Source organism: Aptenodytes patagonicus, chromosome 13 (genome assembly GCF_965638725.1).
Source record: "Aptenodytes patagonicus chromosome 13, bAptPat1.pri.cur, whole genome shotgun sequence".
Classification (NCBI taxonomy): domain Eukaryota; kingdom Metazoa; phylum Chordata; class Aves; order Sphenisciformes; family Spheniscidae; genus Aptenodytes; species Aptenodytes patagonicus.
Window position 1 is genome coordinate 9,095,312 of NC_134961.1, and position 17,015 is coordinate 9,112,326.

Here is a 17,015-nt window from a genome sequence, read left to right on the forward strand (position 1 = left end):
CCCAACACTGTCAAATGAAAGAGAGAATTTTATACTGTCTGTTCCCCACTGATATATGTTTGGCTGTCATCTTATTTCATAGTTCAGGCAATTGAAACACTGTTTAAATGTGTATCATAAACCTAAAGATGAGAACATTTCCCTACTGGATTTAAACCATTACCCCCAAAGGTGTTAAAGAAACCCTGCCGTGTGTCGCTTTTTAAGATCAAGGGGCATTTTTGATGTTAATGCCTAGAAAAGGCAGATGAACACTAACAGCTGCTTATCCACAGGCTGGTGAATTGAATAGGGAAATACTTCTGTTCTGGAACTCAGATCTCCAGAGAAAAATGATAAATCATAAGCATCTATAAGTAAGAATGATAGTCTCTAAGGATAGCTGAGCAAGCCTGATAATATAAAATATGTAAAACGTGGGAAATATTTAATACTTCTGTTTCTTTTGGTCAAGAGTTGGAGGGGTTGTGTTAACAATATATACAATGCTACTGTGCTCAGGCATGCAGGAGAAATGCAATATATTAATTCTCAAATCACTGGTTTGTGAAATGCCTTTCTGGTATCCAGGGATTTTCAGGACTGTCACGCTGATAAGGAGTCAAGGGCAGTCTCCTCATGGGCTGGGATGGCTCTCTCGGGAGAGGAAGGGAATAGAAGAAAAGGAGCAGCAGATTAAGAGCTGGACAGTTTAGTGTTTCTCTGCTTCCAAATGCTGATGTTTTTTTCCAGCTCTTTAGTCTGCAACTATTTAAAGCTACCTAGCAGCTTCATTTCTGAGTTATGGCCTGCCCTCCCGAGTGGTGATGAATCAACTCTGTAAAAAGGCATTCTATAGGAAGTCATGGTGTACAAGGAGAACCTACCACTGGATAAACAAATTTTACATAATTCCTGTGGGACAGGCAGAAAGAGCAGCTTTCCCTATAGACCCCAATAACAATGTTACGGTATGAAAGTCACTATGAGCAAAATACTTAGGAGGCCCGCAACAATGTGGAGGAATTTCTAAGATGCCAAGTCTTCTCCACTGTTTGGTCACCTTAATAGAATAACAGAATAACCTTGAAATTTTGCTGGCTTTTTAGACAGGGATCCCAAAGTAAAAGCCTGGAGGAAGGGAAGGTACAGCACCATCAAAGGGCTTAAGATGCACCTGCTATTCAGGTTTTACCATCAGGGCTCAGATCATGCAGAATCAGAGCAATTGGAAGGAACTAAATATCCTCTCCTTTTCTGAAGTCTCTCTGAAAGACAGAGACAGCAAACATACCAGGTGAGTCCTGCCAGGTGACTTTCATGTGAGGGCAGTTTCTTTGCAAGCAGAGGTGCAATTTATTGTTTCCTGTATCAGGTTTAGTGAAAGAAGACCGAGAAGCCATAATAAAAAAAGTATAATTATTAAAAAAAGTATTGTTACCCCTTAACTGGGCAGCTAGCTAAACTGAAAGTTCCAGTGGATTTTTCTGGTTACAGAAAAGAAGTAGATGACAGAGCCAGGCATCTGTTTGAGGCAATTCAGGTTTCTTACCAAAAAAAAAAAAAAAAAAAAGGAAAATTTCCTGCCTCCCTGAATGGAATGGGTCAAAAATAATGAAAGACAGTTTAATCAAACTGCCAAGTGTTCTTTTTTTCAGCCAGACTGCTTAGGAAAGCTCTTTTTGGACTTTTTCTCAATACCTTATTTCCAGTGCTTATTTTAGATGTCTCTAGTTTTCAACTTTGTATATATGTCTCCATTGCTGCTGGTCTCTAATAGATATGTAACTCTACCAGTCAAGGTTTCTAGACCCTGCATTTGGATCAGGAAACCCCCCTGATTCAAATTCTGCAGCTTTTTGCCACATACCTGTATTTTAGGTGGAACATCTGGATTTTCTTGAGTTTTCTAGTTGCCTAACAGAACATAATTATTTTCTACACTTACATTGTGTGAAACACATCAGTCTACCAGCCTCAGGGAACTGTAACCTCAACCATAACATTTTTATAGCTTGAGAGAATTTTTTAAAACTGAAAACTGGGATTAAGATTGTAAATTCTTATAAAAGAAAGTTGATACTCAGTCACATGTGACTTTGTGATTGATGACTGGATCCCACTCAGCTAATCTCAGTTTGCCAGTAATGTCTTTATGACTAGGAGAATTTTAGGTCCTTTGAGTTTCAGTGGTAGATTCCTTAGAGCTGCTCAGGCTCCACTGGATAATTGCTTCATCTCTAGGGCGTCACTTTAGGCCCAGGGAAATGTGGGATCTTCTCTAAAACAGTTGTACTTTCAGAAAGCTGTTTGTAATCTACAACATTAAGCAAAACAAAAGCAGAAACAGGAACAAATGACATCTAATGCCTTGCTTGACTCTGGAGGGCAGTTTTTTAGTCCACTGTCTGATATCCTATTTGCTGAAGAAATCAAGGACAGAAGGAGAAAGCTATAACGAGACTTGGTGAGTTTTGACTTGAATTTCTAGCATGTTTTTCCTTTCAGGTTAGGAACCATGTGTGGAAGATCTATGGTTTTTAAACTGAAGTGAAGCCACAAAGCCTCCTGCCTGCAGAGTTAATTTCTCTGGTTGTGCTTAAAATGGTTCCTCAATGTATGCATGCAACAGCATGCACAAATCAGCTTCCTCTGTGAAAGCAGTAGAAAGCTTGGCTCAAAAATAACTTATATTGGTTTTGATGGAATAATTGTAGGCCACAATTCGTATAGCTATATTTCATGGTTTTTCTCCAAACTATCCCTGGCTTTCTCCCAGTCAGAAACTGCAGAACCTCACCCATGCAGTTGTCATAGGGATAGTTTTTTGGCCGCTCAAAGCAGGAAGCTTTCTTGCACCTTGTCACATGCAGCTTGCAAGTTTGTTTAAAGGCGAATTTTGGTAAAATTGCCCAAGAATATAAGTAGCACATAACAGTATAGTCCTCACTGGAAAAAAACTATAGGGGTGTAGCATGTTCTCCTGTTGCTCAGTGGGAGAGAGAAATTCCTGCCTTCCTTAGTATTTGAGCTCTTGATTTAGAGAACTGGAATCCTGTCCAATATCGTCCTTATGGCTAAACTTGGGCCCTCGCCAGCCCAGGTACAGGTGCAAACGTGAAATTACAGGAATGATAAAGGAGAATTAGAGCAGAGCTGCCCCACACGTTTTGCTGCCTGGAATATATTCTGCTCCCTCATCATTTTCATGGGGTTCAGGTCTTCAGTTTGGTAAGAACACTTTTGAGTGTTATTGTAATGACACTTTCAGCCATATATTTTCTCCCTTACATTTCTTCTTTTCACTTTATCATCTCACTTCCTCCATTCTGTTGTCTTTGACGCTGCTCTATCCTTTGACGCTGCTGTATCCTTTGATAGTTTTTCCACTGTACTTTTATACTTACTTTCCATTTGTTGTGTTTTCCTTTATTCTCTAACAACTATTTTTTCCTTTCTCATTCTCTCACTCCATTACTATCATCATGCTTTTTCCCTTCCCACATTCCTAAATTACCTATCATTGGTCACTTATGCTTATTATTCCTAGTGTTTCTGCTTTTCTTTCTGTTAGTTTCTCTCATGAGATAAAAACATACCCATGCACATATATACATAGATGCTTTCTTCTAGCCACAGTCTCCCTCGCATACACTCACTCCTATTACCCACACGTGATTCTTCCTTCAAGGGGTCTTTACCCTGGTTCTCCCGTGTTCAGGACCTATTGCTGACTCCAGTGAGGCTTCATCTGTGTGCGTCTACCCAGTGCAAAGGGTAAAGCCTAGGGAGCTACTGGGAGTAGAGCAGTATCTGTGCCTTGTTTTCCCCCTGGAGGTCGAATAGGCAATAGCAGAACGAGAACCAGGACAACATTGTGCAAGTGATTTGGGCTGAGGATTCCTGTGCAAGATGGCAGCAGCACTGAAGGACCTTTCTAGTGATGGTGGTGACTCCTGGTCCAGCAGGACTGGGAGAACAGTAAGGGAAAGGACTGACTGACTGTGCTCTCGTTGGCTTGCCTGTGGAGGGAGGCTCTTAGTTGCAGCCTAGCAGGTAAATGTCCTCGGTGAGACCCACCAAAGGTTGGATTTGCATGTGTGACCTTAAGCCTGGAGTCCAGCATTAAAGCAATACAAGGTACTGCGGCTTCTTTATGTCAGCAGACACTCCCTTTGGAAAATACATTGTTTAAAGTATCATTCAACTGTAAAATAATCTAATGCTTGCATAAAGTAAACCTTGTTGACTACCTTTTTAGCAAAAGTAACTATTAATAAAATAGATGCTTTCTTGAAAAGCCTTTGTAACCTTGGGAAAACCCAGAACTCCTTCTGCCTGCAACTGTTGTTTTTGAAACTCTGTTTTGTTCAGTCCAGTCCTTTCTTTCTTTTTTCTTTCCTGCTTGCTTTCTAGCCAGCATGTGCACGGAGAAGCAAGGGCTGCTGCTTTGTGGTCAGAGAGGCACAGCACCAGTAAGGCTGGCATTCAGCATGTCCCCTTTTGCCTGAGGGAAACATGCACTAAAAGTCTGGAGAACTAGAAGTGAGGCCATGGAGACAGCCTACTTTTTCTGTCTGAGCCAGTCGTTTGTGCTGCTGCCGACTCTGCCCACTGTTGTTCCTGGGGAAGGGGCAAAAGTGCCTCTTTATTTGCTTACAGTGGTACTTCAGGGCTCTGCTGTCACCTGCATGCAGAGTCATTTGCAAACAGGCTGTAGCGCTGGGGAGCAGAAATGTGTTTTTTTTAAACCCTAAGCAGATTTATAGTCTGGTTTCCTGTCAGATCTTTGCATTTTCCTTCTCCGCCCCTCCCAGCCTCTGACACACTTTTTCTTACTTTCTGTGTCGCTCTTCGCTCATTCTGACACCAGTGCACTTGCTTCCTTCATTCCTGATTCTCCCTAAACTTTCGGCACTTTAGGGGCCAGGGGGTGTTTTTCTCCTTGTGTTTCCTTTACTTTTCAACAGCTGCAGAGCACAACCAACCTCGCCAAGACTCCTGGAGAGACACTGACAATTGCATGGAGGCGACATAGAGAGTTTCAGCCTGCAGCAGCTGCGGCAAGACAGCCCGGTCACTCATGAGCACCCAAGGTAAGGAAAGCAGCTGTCAGGTCAGCTCCACTTCACTGCTGGCTGGGACAGCACTTGACTCGAATCACTACAAGTTCCACTTTCACCTTTCACCTTTTTTGTGTTCATTTTCAAGAGTATGTTTCTTTGAAAATGATTGCATTTGCGCCTTTGTTGCCCTCAACAGGTCTTGTACTTTGCATGCACCAATACTTGGAGCTCAGGGCTCAGTGAGGTAAACAGGCTGTAGCTGGAGGTGCAAACGTGTTCTTAAAGAAGGTGTGCACTGGGAAGGAGAGTTGAAACGGAGATCTAGAGAGGGGACATGAAAGGACTGATCATCAGCACTGGTCTCCAGGGAATTTCTGGTTCTATCCATAGTGTGTTGTGCCCTAGGCTTTTCTTTAAATCACTTCACTGGGGGGTTATGCTTTCTGTTAACTAATAAAATCTTTCTTCTTTGTTTTTTTAATCTTTTAATTTGTTCTTCTCACTTCTTTTGTTCTTTTCGCAACCCTAATGTATCTTTAACTATCTTTTTCACCATCTTTTTATGCCTGTTTTTCACCAAGCATATTTTCTGTGTGACAAACGTTCCCCTTATTCGTTCCTTTCCTTTCCCTCCGCCTTCTCTTTCTTGCCTGTGCAATAGACTGTACATCCTCCCCCATGTTCTTAATCTTTCTCTCCTTCCCCTCTGTCAGTTCCTTCTGTCTTGTGTTCCCCTTTCCCATTGCTCCTCTAGCTTCTTACACGCACTCCTACTTCCTGCTCCATCTGCTTTCTCTTGTACACAGCATGCGTTGCTGCCCTGCAAAGTTCATTTTGCACACACAGTGGTGTTGCCTCTCCACTGGATTGTCCTTGCACACACATGCTGCTTTCCTGTCTGCCCCTTTCACGTACCTATGCAGGATTTGCATATTTACAGTTTTGGGGATGCATCCCCAAATACAAGACTTTTGTACTTGCACAGCTTCCTTCCAATTCTCAGACTCGTATTTAGTCATTCACAACGAATAACCACTGTCATCCTGTCTCTCTGTTTCTTTCTGTCTCACAGAATTTTCTAACACCTATAACACACCATAGCTTCCTCTCCACTCACAAATACAGCCTGCCCTGACTGTGTGTATTCTATCCCTCCTCTTTCTATCATCCCACTCCTTCCTAAGTCCTTACCACAACTCTCCACCAGGTTTCTCTATCTGTTTTTTATCTTGATGTTGCATTCATATTGGGAGGAACTACTGATGCAGATGGCCTTACTCTGTGCTGTCTTAGTATGCCCGCTGAGTACCTGTAGGGGAACTGGAGGAAGTATTGCAGTCTCTCAGCTCCTCTTTCCTTTGCAGAATATGCAGGCTGCAGCAGAGCAAGAGCGTAGTGATGGGACTGAAAGTAGATGAAAAAATGGGAGAGCACAATCCAAAATGTCTTTGGCAAACTGGAAAAATAGTTCTAGTTGATCATAAGCCTTTTTACTAAAATTAATAAAGTTTTAAACTTCCTGCCCCACAGCAGACCTTCTGGTCTGACGCTGGCATAGTTTTTGTCCTGTTGATTCCTATGGGATTTCACATCTCGGAGGGAGAGGTTCTCAACTCTAATGCTGTAGTGGGAGTAACTTTGCTCCTAGGATCTGGAAACAGCTCATTTCTTTTATACCAGATATATTGGTGAGTCACCAAGATCAGGCATGGCTAAAAACTGCATCCAAGGACAATATCTGGTATTATTCCTTGTTTAAGTTTGTAAGCTTTGAACCAGATACGACAAATAAGGACATTTCTTTGATGAAGCCTTTTAGCCTCACCTTCTTAAGCAGGACTATTGAGACTGAAGATTTATTTCTAGGGATGTTCTGATGTGGGCTTTTGGGGACTGAATAAGGATCACTTATTAAACTCGGCTGAATTAATAAGAGAATTATTATGTGGGAGAATTCTCTTCGTGATCTGTCCTGCTCTCTCAAATTGTCCATCTCCTTATGAGTGAAATGAGCTTAAATTTTATGTTTGCAATTATAATATATCTTTTCTGATTCAGAGCTGGCAAACTGTGGCCTTCGAGCTTTGAGCATTCTCTTCTGAATACAGAAGCAGGTACATTAAAATATCTTTGTCTTTCGGATCTTTGAGAAGTCCACAAGCCTAGAACAATAAAATAAGAGATGTTCATTTTATACATACAGGTCTACTATGACTCTTTCTTACTCTGTTACATCTCATCTTGTGATGTGAAAAGTACTTGTGTTCCTTTTAGTCATTCTGCAAAACTTGTATGATGATTTTGTGCTTTGTTTTTTCAGTATTCTGTGCCCCCATTACTGACTCTTTTTGTAAGACCTTGATGTCTCCCAGAAATAAACTGGCTGAGGCAACATCTTTTCTTTCTCTCTCTCTCCCTCCCTCCTCTTTCTTTTTCATCATGATAGTTTGCTGTAGGTTGAGTTAAAAATGGGCATTGGCAAAGTTGGGTTGTGACAGTGGCAAGGGGACCTGGAGCCAGAAATTTGTGTGTGTGTGTGTGTGTCTAGGTTCTTGAGCCATGTGTCTGGCAGAGGCGAAATTTCAGCTGGAAAGAGCCTCGAAACTTTCCATCCTACCCAGCAAATTGCTATATTGAGAGGGCCAACCCCAGAACAGAAATTCAAAACCACATGTTTGACTCCCTGTTCTTATGCGAATAGTTACTTCCAGTTAGATTTAACTCCGAATTAAGAGAAAAATAAACTTTCAACATGGGTGAAAACAGAACCATCTGACTGCATGTATCTGTTAAAATTAAAGGCAGTTTGAACCTTCTCTAGAAGGATGCATCCCAAATAACTGGGATATGCTGAAGAAATCTGAATGCGATATACTAAATGACCTTGGTTTATATACTGTTGCTTGGTGAAATTTTTAATCAGATATATGGAATGATTGCTCACAGAGGATGAAATTTAGAGAGATCCTTATTTCTCCCAATATTATGCCTATATTATTGAGAGAGAACAAGCTACCCACTTTTTAGCAGATGCCTCAACTCTCTCTAATATTGAAATGCATGTTTCATGAAATGCGAATGTTTCGCTTAGATGTGGTCATTAAGGTTGTGTAACTGATGGTGGAATGTGACCTATGGCAGCTTTCTTTGTAAGTAGCCTCCATAGTGATCTAAACTTAAAAGAACAAAGAATATAGGACCAGGTCTTGTGACTTTCAACCTGGAGGGTAAAACCATAAACCTCACCAAGTTTAGTCAAGTTTTGCCACTGATATCAGCGAGAAATTATTTTTGTCTTGGCTGTTTTGTTACTGCTGTCTGTAGGATTTGCATTCTCAGAACACTGTCCGCTTTGCTGAGAATACAGTATCTGCAGTGAATCTGCAATTCCTTTTTCAGAACAAATGATGGGGTTTTCTCAGGTGTACAAGTAGTAAGATTCTCCACCTCCTCCCTTCCCCCGAACTCTCTCTTAAGTGCTGCCTTCACCCTCTAGTCTGGGTCAGTTATTTAATGGCAACGAACATTTTCAGGAAGGTAACCTTTCTGCTTGTGATTTGTTCAAGGACTCTGGAATTATAATGGTTGCTGTCAAATGTATATAATTGGTCTCTGTGGCACACATCCAACGAGTGATAAAAGCTTCTTTCTCTCTACTTCTGTAGTCAGTATTCTCTCCCTATATTACCCTCTCACTTCTGTTTCTCTCAGGCAAGGGGAGAATACAGTGCCAGTCTGTTTAAAGTGCAATTTGACAAAACGGCAGATCTGCCATATACCCCATCATGGTGTGTCCCAGCTGTGGGCAGTGGATTACTCCTTGGCTGGAGGTTTTCACGCTGACTTTAGTTAAACGTAAAGGTCTTTTCTGCACTTTGGTTTTGAACACCTCTCTTCCTTCATAATCTTCTGCCAAATATTTGGGCTCTAGGAATGGTGATAGTTTGTGAGTACCATGAATGCACCTGCTTAATGATCTACAGGGGGTGCATTTAACATTTTACCAGTGGGTAAGGCCTTTGTACTTTTTTATACAAAAGGCAAACACACAGGGTTTTTTTTCACAGCTCATAAAATTACATTACTAATAGCACCAAAAGTTGGCAACGTGTTGTGCATTGTCTGCTATCACTGCTGAACATGTAGTGGAGAGAATATTCTTGTTATGTTAGTCCCGCAAAACCTATTTTATCTTCAGTGCTGGATGGGACATTACTTTCTAATGCTGTCTACTTCAGTGAATCTGTTTAGCAACTCAAGAGGAAAGAGAAATTTGTCAAATCTCACTGGAAATCTATCAGAAATGTCAAACGAAATGCTATAACATTCTAGTTTTGTCAAAAGAATAAATGTATATACAGCTGTTTATGTGATATTATTTGTAGTAATTGTTGCCTCAGTGAATTTGTCTGTGTAAAGTAACATTGTGTAGTATTAACAGATATGTTTGTTCTGGTCCCTGAGGCCAGTTTGGCCTTACACAAAGATACTTGTTATTTGCCCAAGTCTGATAGTCTGCCGTTTTTTGTAGTTCAGGGGAGGAATACAGCTTTATTGTAACCAATGAAAGGATTCCCACTGGCCTCCTGAGCGCTGGTTGTTTTTTGGCAAATTTTCCTCAGGTTGTAATTGAAGTGCTGAAGAGTAAATTTAACATAGGGTTTCTGCTGAAAATGGGATAAGGATTTTTTTCCATTTGAATGCAGAAAAAGCTCTATGCTAGCAGTACATATATGGTTATCACTAGCAGTTAATGGATTGTTTCCACTTCATTTTTTACAGCTCTATATGTGTATAAACATTTCTAATCTAGCTGTGCCCATACTTGAAATCAGTATGAGTATGCTTAATAGGTTGTTACACACGTTTAATATATTTGAGCACAGAAGTAAGTTCCTCCACGGTTTGAAACACCAATAAAGAAACCTTTCAAATGTTTCCCTCTGTGAATTCTGAATCCTGAGCAAACTGGGAAAACACCCAAAGCTTGCTTCAACTCTTTTTCTAAAGATTACGCTAAATACACTTCATTTCTAAACTACAGTGCAACTGGTGATTGAATCTTTTCTCCTTGATCATGAACTGAAAGATTATCACATTTCTAAGATCATTTGAAGGCTTTTGGCTTTTAACATCTCAATTAAAATACCAGTGACATTTACCATTCACTGACCAAACTGGTCTGTTGCATGAAGTCTGTGTTTAAAAGAACGTTTCCTCCCTCGTTGCAATTTTGCACGGATCCTCTCCAAAGTCTACCGGTGCATCCCAGTCTCTCACAAGAACAAGTCACAGTGTCTATCCAGCAGCTGCTGCCTCCATCTCTATTTCTTGGCTTTTTCTGAATCATAGAATCATTTAGGTTGGAAAAGGTCCTTAACCTAAGTTAACCTAACACTACCAAGTCCAACACTAAACCATGTCCCTGAGCACCACGTCAAGGTAGTTGCCATTCCATATGGTTTTAGTACTTTATAATGACGTAGTTAGATCATCAAACTCATTTCACTAATGACTTGCACTGGCTGAAAATATAAAATTCCATAAACTTTTTCCACCTTCTTTACTATTGCTGAGCTGATTTTCTCCTGCTAATACACTGCTAGTCTTCCTGCACAGTTCCTGCCAAAACAAGTCAGAATAAATCTCAATATTTAATTGTTTAAGAAGATTTTCAGTGTGTTTCATCCTTCCAGTAACATATTCCTCTATTTCCAGTTACATATTTTTCAGGAAGACCCAAGACTAACGTGTTTTATTGTAGAAGGTTTAATTTCCTTCTGTCTTTTATTCTCTCATTTTTGGAATTTATGCCAAGAAAGATATCAATGCTAATAACACAAACTTTTGTGTTAGGACAGAAAAGAATGTGTTTTTCTTCTGCTTTAGTCGATAGAAAAAAGTGAAGGAGTATTACATTTCCTGTAAGGCTGGAAACACTGAATCAGGTTTTTTTTTAATCTGCAAGTCTGTGGCCTGAAGGAAAAATGATGCTTGGGCATTTTCATATGGAGTGTTACAATACAGAATGGTGTTTTTGTGACTTGCCCATATCCATAGTGAGAGCAGGATCTGGGCAGTTTTGCTGGATTAAATGCTTTTGACAGCAACGCCTTCACTGAATCACTGAACGACTAGGGCTGCACACCTGGGAGAGCAGTGTCTGGCTCGATAGTTACTTTAGAAGCCATGTGAGAATACGGTATTAGGAAGGACTGAACTTTTTCACCTGCAATGAACAATTGGAAAATGTTAGGTCTGAGACAGAAATGGTCAGAATTTGAATGCCGCTTTGAAGGCTGTGAACTTAATGACAAGCTCCTGATACATTGTAGTGCTTTCTGCAATGCAGAAAAATGCAAACTCATTGCAATTGCATCGTTATATGATAATAGTGCATAAATCCAAAGCTATTTGAGCAGGATAGTATTAGAAATATTGGATGCAAACCTATTAAATAGCTAATGCCATCAGCACAGATCTAAGTACAGTCTCCGCACAAAGGGACTGGAACAGTAAAGATCATTTGAACATTCAACTACTGTGAGGAAAGAACCTGAGAAAAGGCAGAGGGTAGTTTGTTACTGTTATTTTGCTCCTCACAGGACATCCCAGGTCCTCTCTACCTTCAGTCTGACCCATTTGTCTGACTTGCCTCGCTTGTCTTGTTTAATATCTCCTTTCCTCTTCCTCTCTGGTTCTCATTACCATCCCACATACAGTAGGTTCATCAGGTGAGTGAAGATAACTAACAAACTTCTCCCTGTACAGCATGCTTTAGAACTGAGGGTATCTGTCACCTCCGGTTTGTGACTGATCCTAAGGGAAATGAAGCGATGCATCAAGCACAGCAAATGAAAAAATAAAAAATCAGAGGGAAGGCAGAGATAGGCCATTTTGCTTTAGCAAGGTTTCTAGACCTCACTGACAAAGTCATATTTTCATTTGATGGATTCTTCCACTTCTTTTCCGTTCTCTTGTGGAGAATGCTTAACGCATACAGCTGGCTGTAGTAGGACAAGTTGTTGTGCTGTGTTTCAGACAACGTGGTCCAATATTCTTCCTCTGGTCCTGCATGTAGAGCCGCTGTGGAGTCAGATCAGAGCATCAGACTCCGTGGGCTGTGCCATGCCACATCCTGGCATTCTGTATTACACTCTACATGTCTAGAAGTGGGTTACTTCCCATCTTCCTCCTCCCCTCACATGGAGGCAGTGAACTCTAGTCTCGGACCAGAAGTTTGTTCTGCCGTGAATTTGGCCTTACCCAAGTCCAAGAGGAGATGTGCAGCTGTCTGCTGCCCAAACCAGCAATCCTTATTTCCTCCAGAGAAAAACATAGTGAACTGAGTAAACACCTTCTGATGGTTGGATGTGGGTTATGAGCCACCAGCTGGACCATTCTGTCCTGAAAAGGAACGGCAACATTTTTGGCTAAGTGCTAAAAGTTTGCATAAAAGAACCCAAAAGGAGAATATGGTTATTGCTTTAAACTTGCTTTATGCTTTATAAATATGCTTTACCAGAATTATCCATTTCAGATCCTCAAACTGTGGAGTGAGAAAGTTTAATTCTTTTTTTTCCTTGCTAGGGTGAGTGACATCATAAATATTAGAAAGAAACATAAAAAGTTATCCCGGAAATTTGAACTGGGATAAGTCTGATTTACAGAGACTGACATCACCACTCCAGTGGAGATACCAGGGACTGTGCGTATCAGTTGTTTGAAGAAAGCTGGTAGTCCTCACTCAGCTCACCTCAACTCTATCATTCACCTCATCACCACAACTGCTAATAAAATGTCCAGTGTTTCCCAAGTCAATCTTGACGATAACATCTCTGGGTTGTGGCTGTTTGCTATTCCAAGTGAGTGATAGTGTAACAGCAATATAAAATTGCCCTGATATATATGAAGTTGGGCAAAGTAAAAATTGGTAGCAACTTTTGATATTTTTGGCCTTGCATTTTGACGTTGCTCTCCGTTATCAAGGAGAGCAAGAGGCAGAATCCTATTTTGAACAGCCATTGTTTGTTTCTTTTTACTTTTTTGAGGTCAGATTTCAAATCACTACAATTAAAGCTTTGCCAAATTTTATTTTAAAACTTTGCTGAATTTTATTTTTCTGATAAGACTTCTATTTCCTACTGATTAAAAAATTGTTGAATTTGTGGAACGGTACTAGGAGGTATTGTCTGAATGTCGCAGTATCTCTGCTCTTCATTCAGATGCATTGCAACTGCTGACTCATTGAGTTACGTGGGACAACATTCCACAAATGCCTGAACAGCTTCAGCCTCTGAGACTGTGGTTATGCACCTAGCAGCAACCCTGCTGAAGAGCTGGCTTTGGCCACTTGTTGCTGCTTTTGCACTACCTTCTGTGCCCTGTTGGCACAAGCATTGACAGGGTAATGTGGTGAGCTGGGTGAAGAAACCGATCCAGCTGAAACTTAACCATTCAAAATATCACTTTTTTCCGCTGGACCACTGCCCCCCATTGAGAAGCCGGAATGGGCAGCCAGGATTAGGCTAAGGACACGTCTTACAATTTCTAAAAGTTGTTAAATTCCAGAAGTTGTCAGAATTGAATCCTTAATCTCATATCTGTTAATGAGAACATAGGCTCCTGTGTATTTTTGTCACTTTTGAAAACAGGACATAGGTAAATTGGGCTCTTTTTGCAATTTTTACCATTATTTTTTATATATTAAATACATTTTAAAAGACAAAGAGCATGAATACTAGAAATGTGAAATACCAGTCTTCCTTCTCACAGCTTCCTCACTACGGAGCAGGCAGGGATACCAGGACAGAAAGGGCTAATTCTAAGGGAGAGAAATGGTCAGGATGTCAAAATAAGGTATACGATTCTCCTTCCGTATTTTTACTTTCTCAGAGCCAACATTTTTCCTGCTGTATGCAAGGAGGAAAGTGAAGACAGAGTCTAGAAAATGAACTGTTCCTAAAGAGGCTTCTTGCTGCTTTTCATCAGAATATAGACTGTCGCTTCTACTAGGAGGCTTTCAGATGAGAGGTGGAGGGAGATGCTCTAGGTATAGCAGGACAGCTGATCATCAGAACCTGTAGACTGTGCCCTTGGTTTTGGCAGTGTGGATACATGAGTATCATTTCCCCACTCTGCTGATCCTTAGAACTGGTATGAAAATACTGCTGTATTCATTGGCAGCTGCCCTGAAAACTGAACAGTACTTTTAAAGCATTATGAGATCGTCAAGAGAAAATTAGTCTGACAGCATCCAAGAAAGCTTCACTGTCCCCAGGTTGCTCCTACCTTACTACATAGAACATTGCTTGATGTATAACTTCTGCTTTCCATTACTGATAATAAAGGAGATCTGGTTTTGTCACGTTGAAAAGCAGTAAGCTTTTATAATGCTGTGACCACATTCTTGGATGTTTCCAGCTTTCAAGTCACATCAGGGAGTGCACAAGAATTAAAAAGTTGCCCACCCATAAGTAACCAGGACCAGCACTAATAAAGCCCTTTTTACCCTAGAGAATGTTGTCATTGAGAGCAGCCAAGGGGCATGCCCACACAGAGTTACTCCAAAAGCTTTTCTAGCAATCCAGGAATTATTAATAATTACTCGCTCTCAGGACAGGTCCTGTAAACACCTCCTCCCACACTAACTTGCTATGAACAATTTCAGTGTGAGTATAAGGAGAAAGTACAGTTTTGTGGTTACTGTAGTTCATCAGCCCTTTCAGAGCTCTCCCACGGTACTTGCCCACTTCTCACCGAGTCCTCTCTTCTGCGATGTTCTGTATTTTGTGCTCCCTCACCGAGGCACCTCGTGGAGCAACAGTAGAAGAACACCCGTCCCTGCCTTCACCTCAGGTAACCATCCATGTTGCTGTGCAGGGAAATGTACTGATGTAACCCTCTCATACAGGCATGGGTGGGCAAAGACAGATCAAGAGCTCTTGTCCTCTCAAGAACACCGGAGAGAAGATGGTAGACGTAGCTCACAGTAGACAGAATTTCACCCAGTAATGCCAACGTCAGTGCTGATGTCAGCCTAGGGCATACCTTCTAGGAATGCTAATAATGAAAAGGCTGGACATATTTCCTATTTTAAAGAGGCTTTTTAAATTCTCCATATGCTTCCTTTAAAAAAATTCCTTTAATCTTTCTGATGTTTGCAGTACCGTGGAGAATAATATGAGTTCTTTTCTCAGTTGATGAGTGTATTGCTTTTATAGGATTTGAAACACTGACCTGGGTAGCTTATGACAAAATAGGATTTTGAATTCAGATCCAACTTGCTCTATCTTGCTTCCGTTTCAAATCCAGAGTGAACCTTATCTGCTGTTGTTTTGTAATTCACATGATGCTATATCATGCTGGAGTAATTACTGCCAGAGAAGATAGAAGGGCCTTGCCATCGAAGAAGGAGACCTGTGAACACAGGACATAATTCTTAAAAGGTCTGAAACCTGAGTGGAGGAAAGCAGGAGTTAAACTGGCTCCTGCATAGCAGTTGTTTTGTTTTACGCTTGACGTTCCATCCCTGTGCCTAATTGCTCAGTCTCGTCTTCTGTGGTGACTTCGTTAGCAATGAGATGCTAATTAAATTTCATATTTACGATTAGAGAATAAAATCATTGGACCTTTTTTAAATAGATTTTTATGAGTTTTGGCTCAGTTAGCTGAGTCAGCAGTATAGATTCTGCAAGGCTGAACTTACCGGCTTTGAAAAAAAAGATAAATAGAGCAAATAATGATGGAAGGAGAGTCTAATCTAAAACCTCATATAGTTTCTACACTGTATTAATTTTTGAGCATAAGAAAAATAATTTTGTTTTTGTTCCTCATAGAAAGAAATAGTTAGTCATGTAGAAAGAGTCCTCCTTTTATTATGTCTCAGAGGGTTCAAAGCTTAAAATTTCATCTAATTCTTCAAATCTCAATTGTAGTTGGAGGCAATATGCTGAAAAGAGATTGATGCATCAGCAGTGTTTACCATCACCTGTTAGCTAGCAAAATGGACCTGTTGGAGCAAGTCCAGAGGAGGGCCACGAAGATGATCAGAGGGCTGGAGCACCTCTCCTCTGAAGACAGGCTGGGAGAGTTGGGGTTGTTCAGCCTGGAGAAGAGAAGGCTCTGGGGAGACCTTACAGCAGCCTTCCAGTACCCGAAGGAGGCCTACAGGAAAGCTGGAGAGGGACTTTTTACAAGGGCATGTAGCGATAGGACAAGGGGTAATGGTTTTAAACTGGAAGAGCGTAGATTTAGATTAGATATAAGGAAGAAATTCTTCACTATGAGGGTGGTGAGGCACTGGCACAGGTTGCCCAGAGAGGTGGTGGATGCCCCATCCCTGGAAGCGTTCAAGGCCAAGTTGGATGGGGCTTTGAGCAACCTGGTCTAGTGGAAAGTGTCCCTGCCCATGGCAGGGGGGTTGGAACGAGGTGATTTTTAAGGTCCCTTCCAACCCAAACCATTCTATGATTCTATGAAAACGTTTATTTCCTGGATTCAGAAGGGTTAGAATTAACACAGGTAAGCACTGACACACAGCGTCTGCCCTCTTCCCGCTGGAATGTGTGCTACTGGAGAGTTTATACAATACTAGAGAATCAGAACTACTTAAATACTGCTGCCAGACAGATTTATAGGTGCTATATAGAGCAGTTTCCTATTCATGTAAAAATTAGCACCTCACGAAGCTTTAAAGGCCCATTTTTCAAATACTTAGCATTTGAAGAATGCTCTAGTTGAGAAAAGATTTTTGAAAGAGCTCAGCTTCAATTTAAGCATGTAAGAAAGACCTGATTTTTAAAAGCGCTTAACACTCAGCAGCTCTGTGATTCATAACACTATCTTACCCCACACTGAGGCAAGTCTTGCAAAAATCTGGCCATTTATTTTGATGCCTAAACGCCACCTACACGCTTTGAAAATCTGACCCTAATTATGAGTTGTGCCCTTGAGTAGGAATGAGAAATA

The 17,015-nt window shown here is 40.9% G+C and overlaps 1 protein-coding gene across 2 annotated transcripts in view; it reads left to right on the top strand.

The window, feature by feature from the left end:
- Positions 1-4,057: 4,057 nt before the first annotated feature.
- The window catches only part of CARD11 (caspase recruitment domain family member 11), a 49,035-nt gene continuing 36,077 nt past the window's right edge, over positions 4,058-17,015 (top strand). Inside the window, exons 1-2 of one of the 2 annotated variants that reach the window (XM_076350783.1) lie at positions 4,058-4,119; positions 4,950-5,075. In XM_076350783.1, coding sequence (XP_076206898.1) covers positions 5,063-5,075 — 13 coding nt within the window. In that variant the 5' untranslated portion in view covers positions 4,058-4,119; positions 4,950-5,062. Of the gene's footprint in view, positions 4,120-4,724; positions 5,076-17,015 lie in introns of those variants that run through there. The other variant, XM_076350784.1, reaches the window with a different exon arrangement.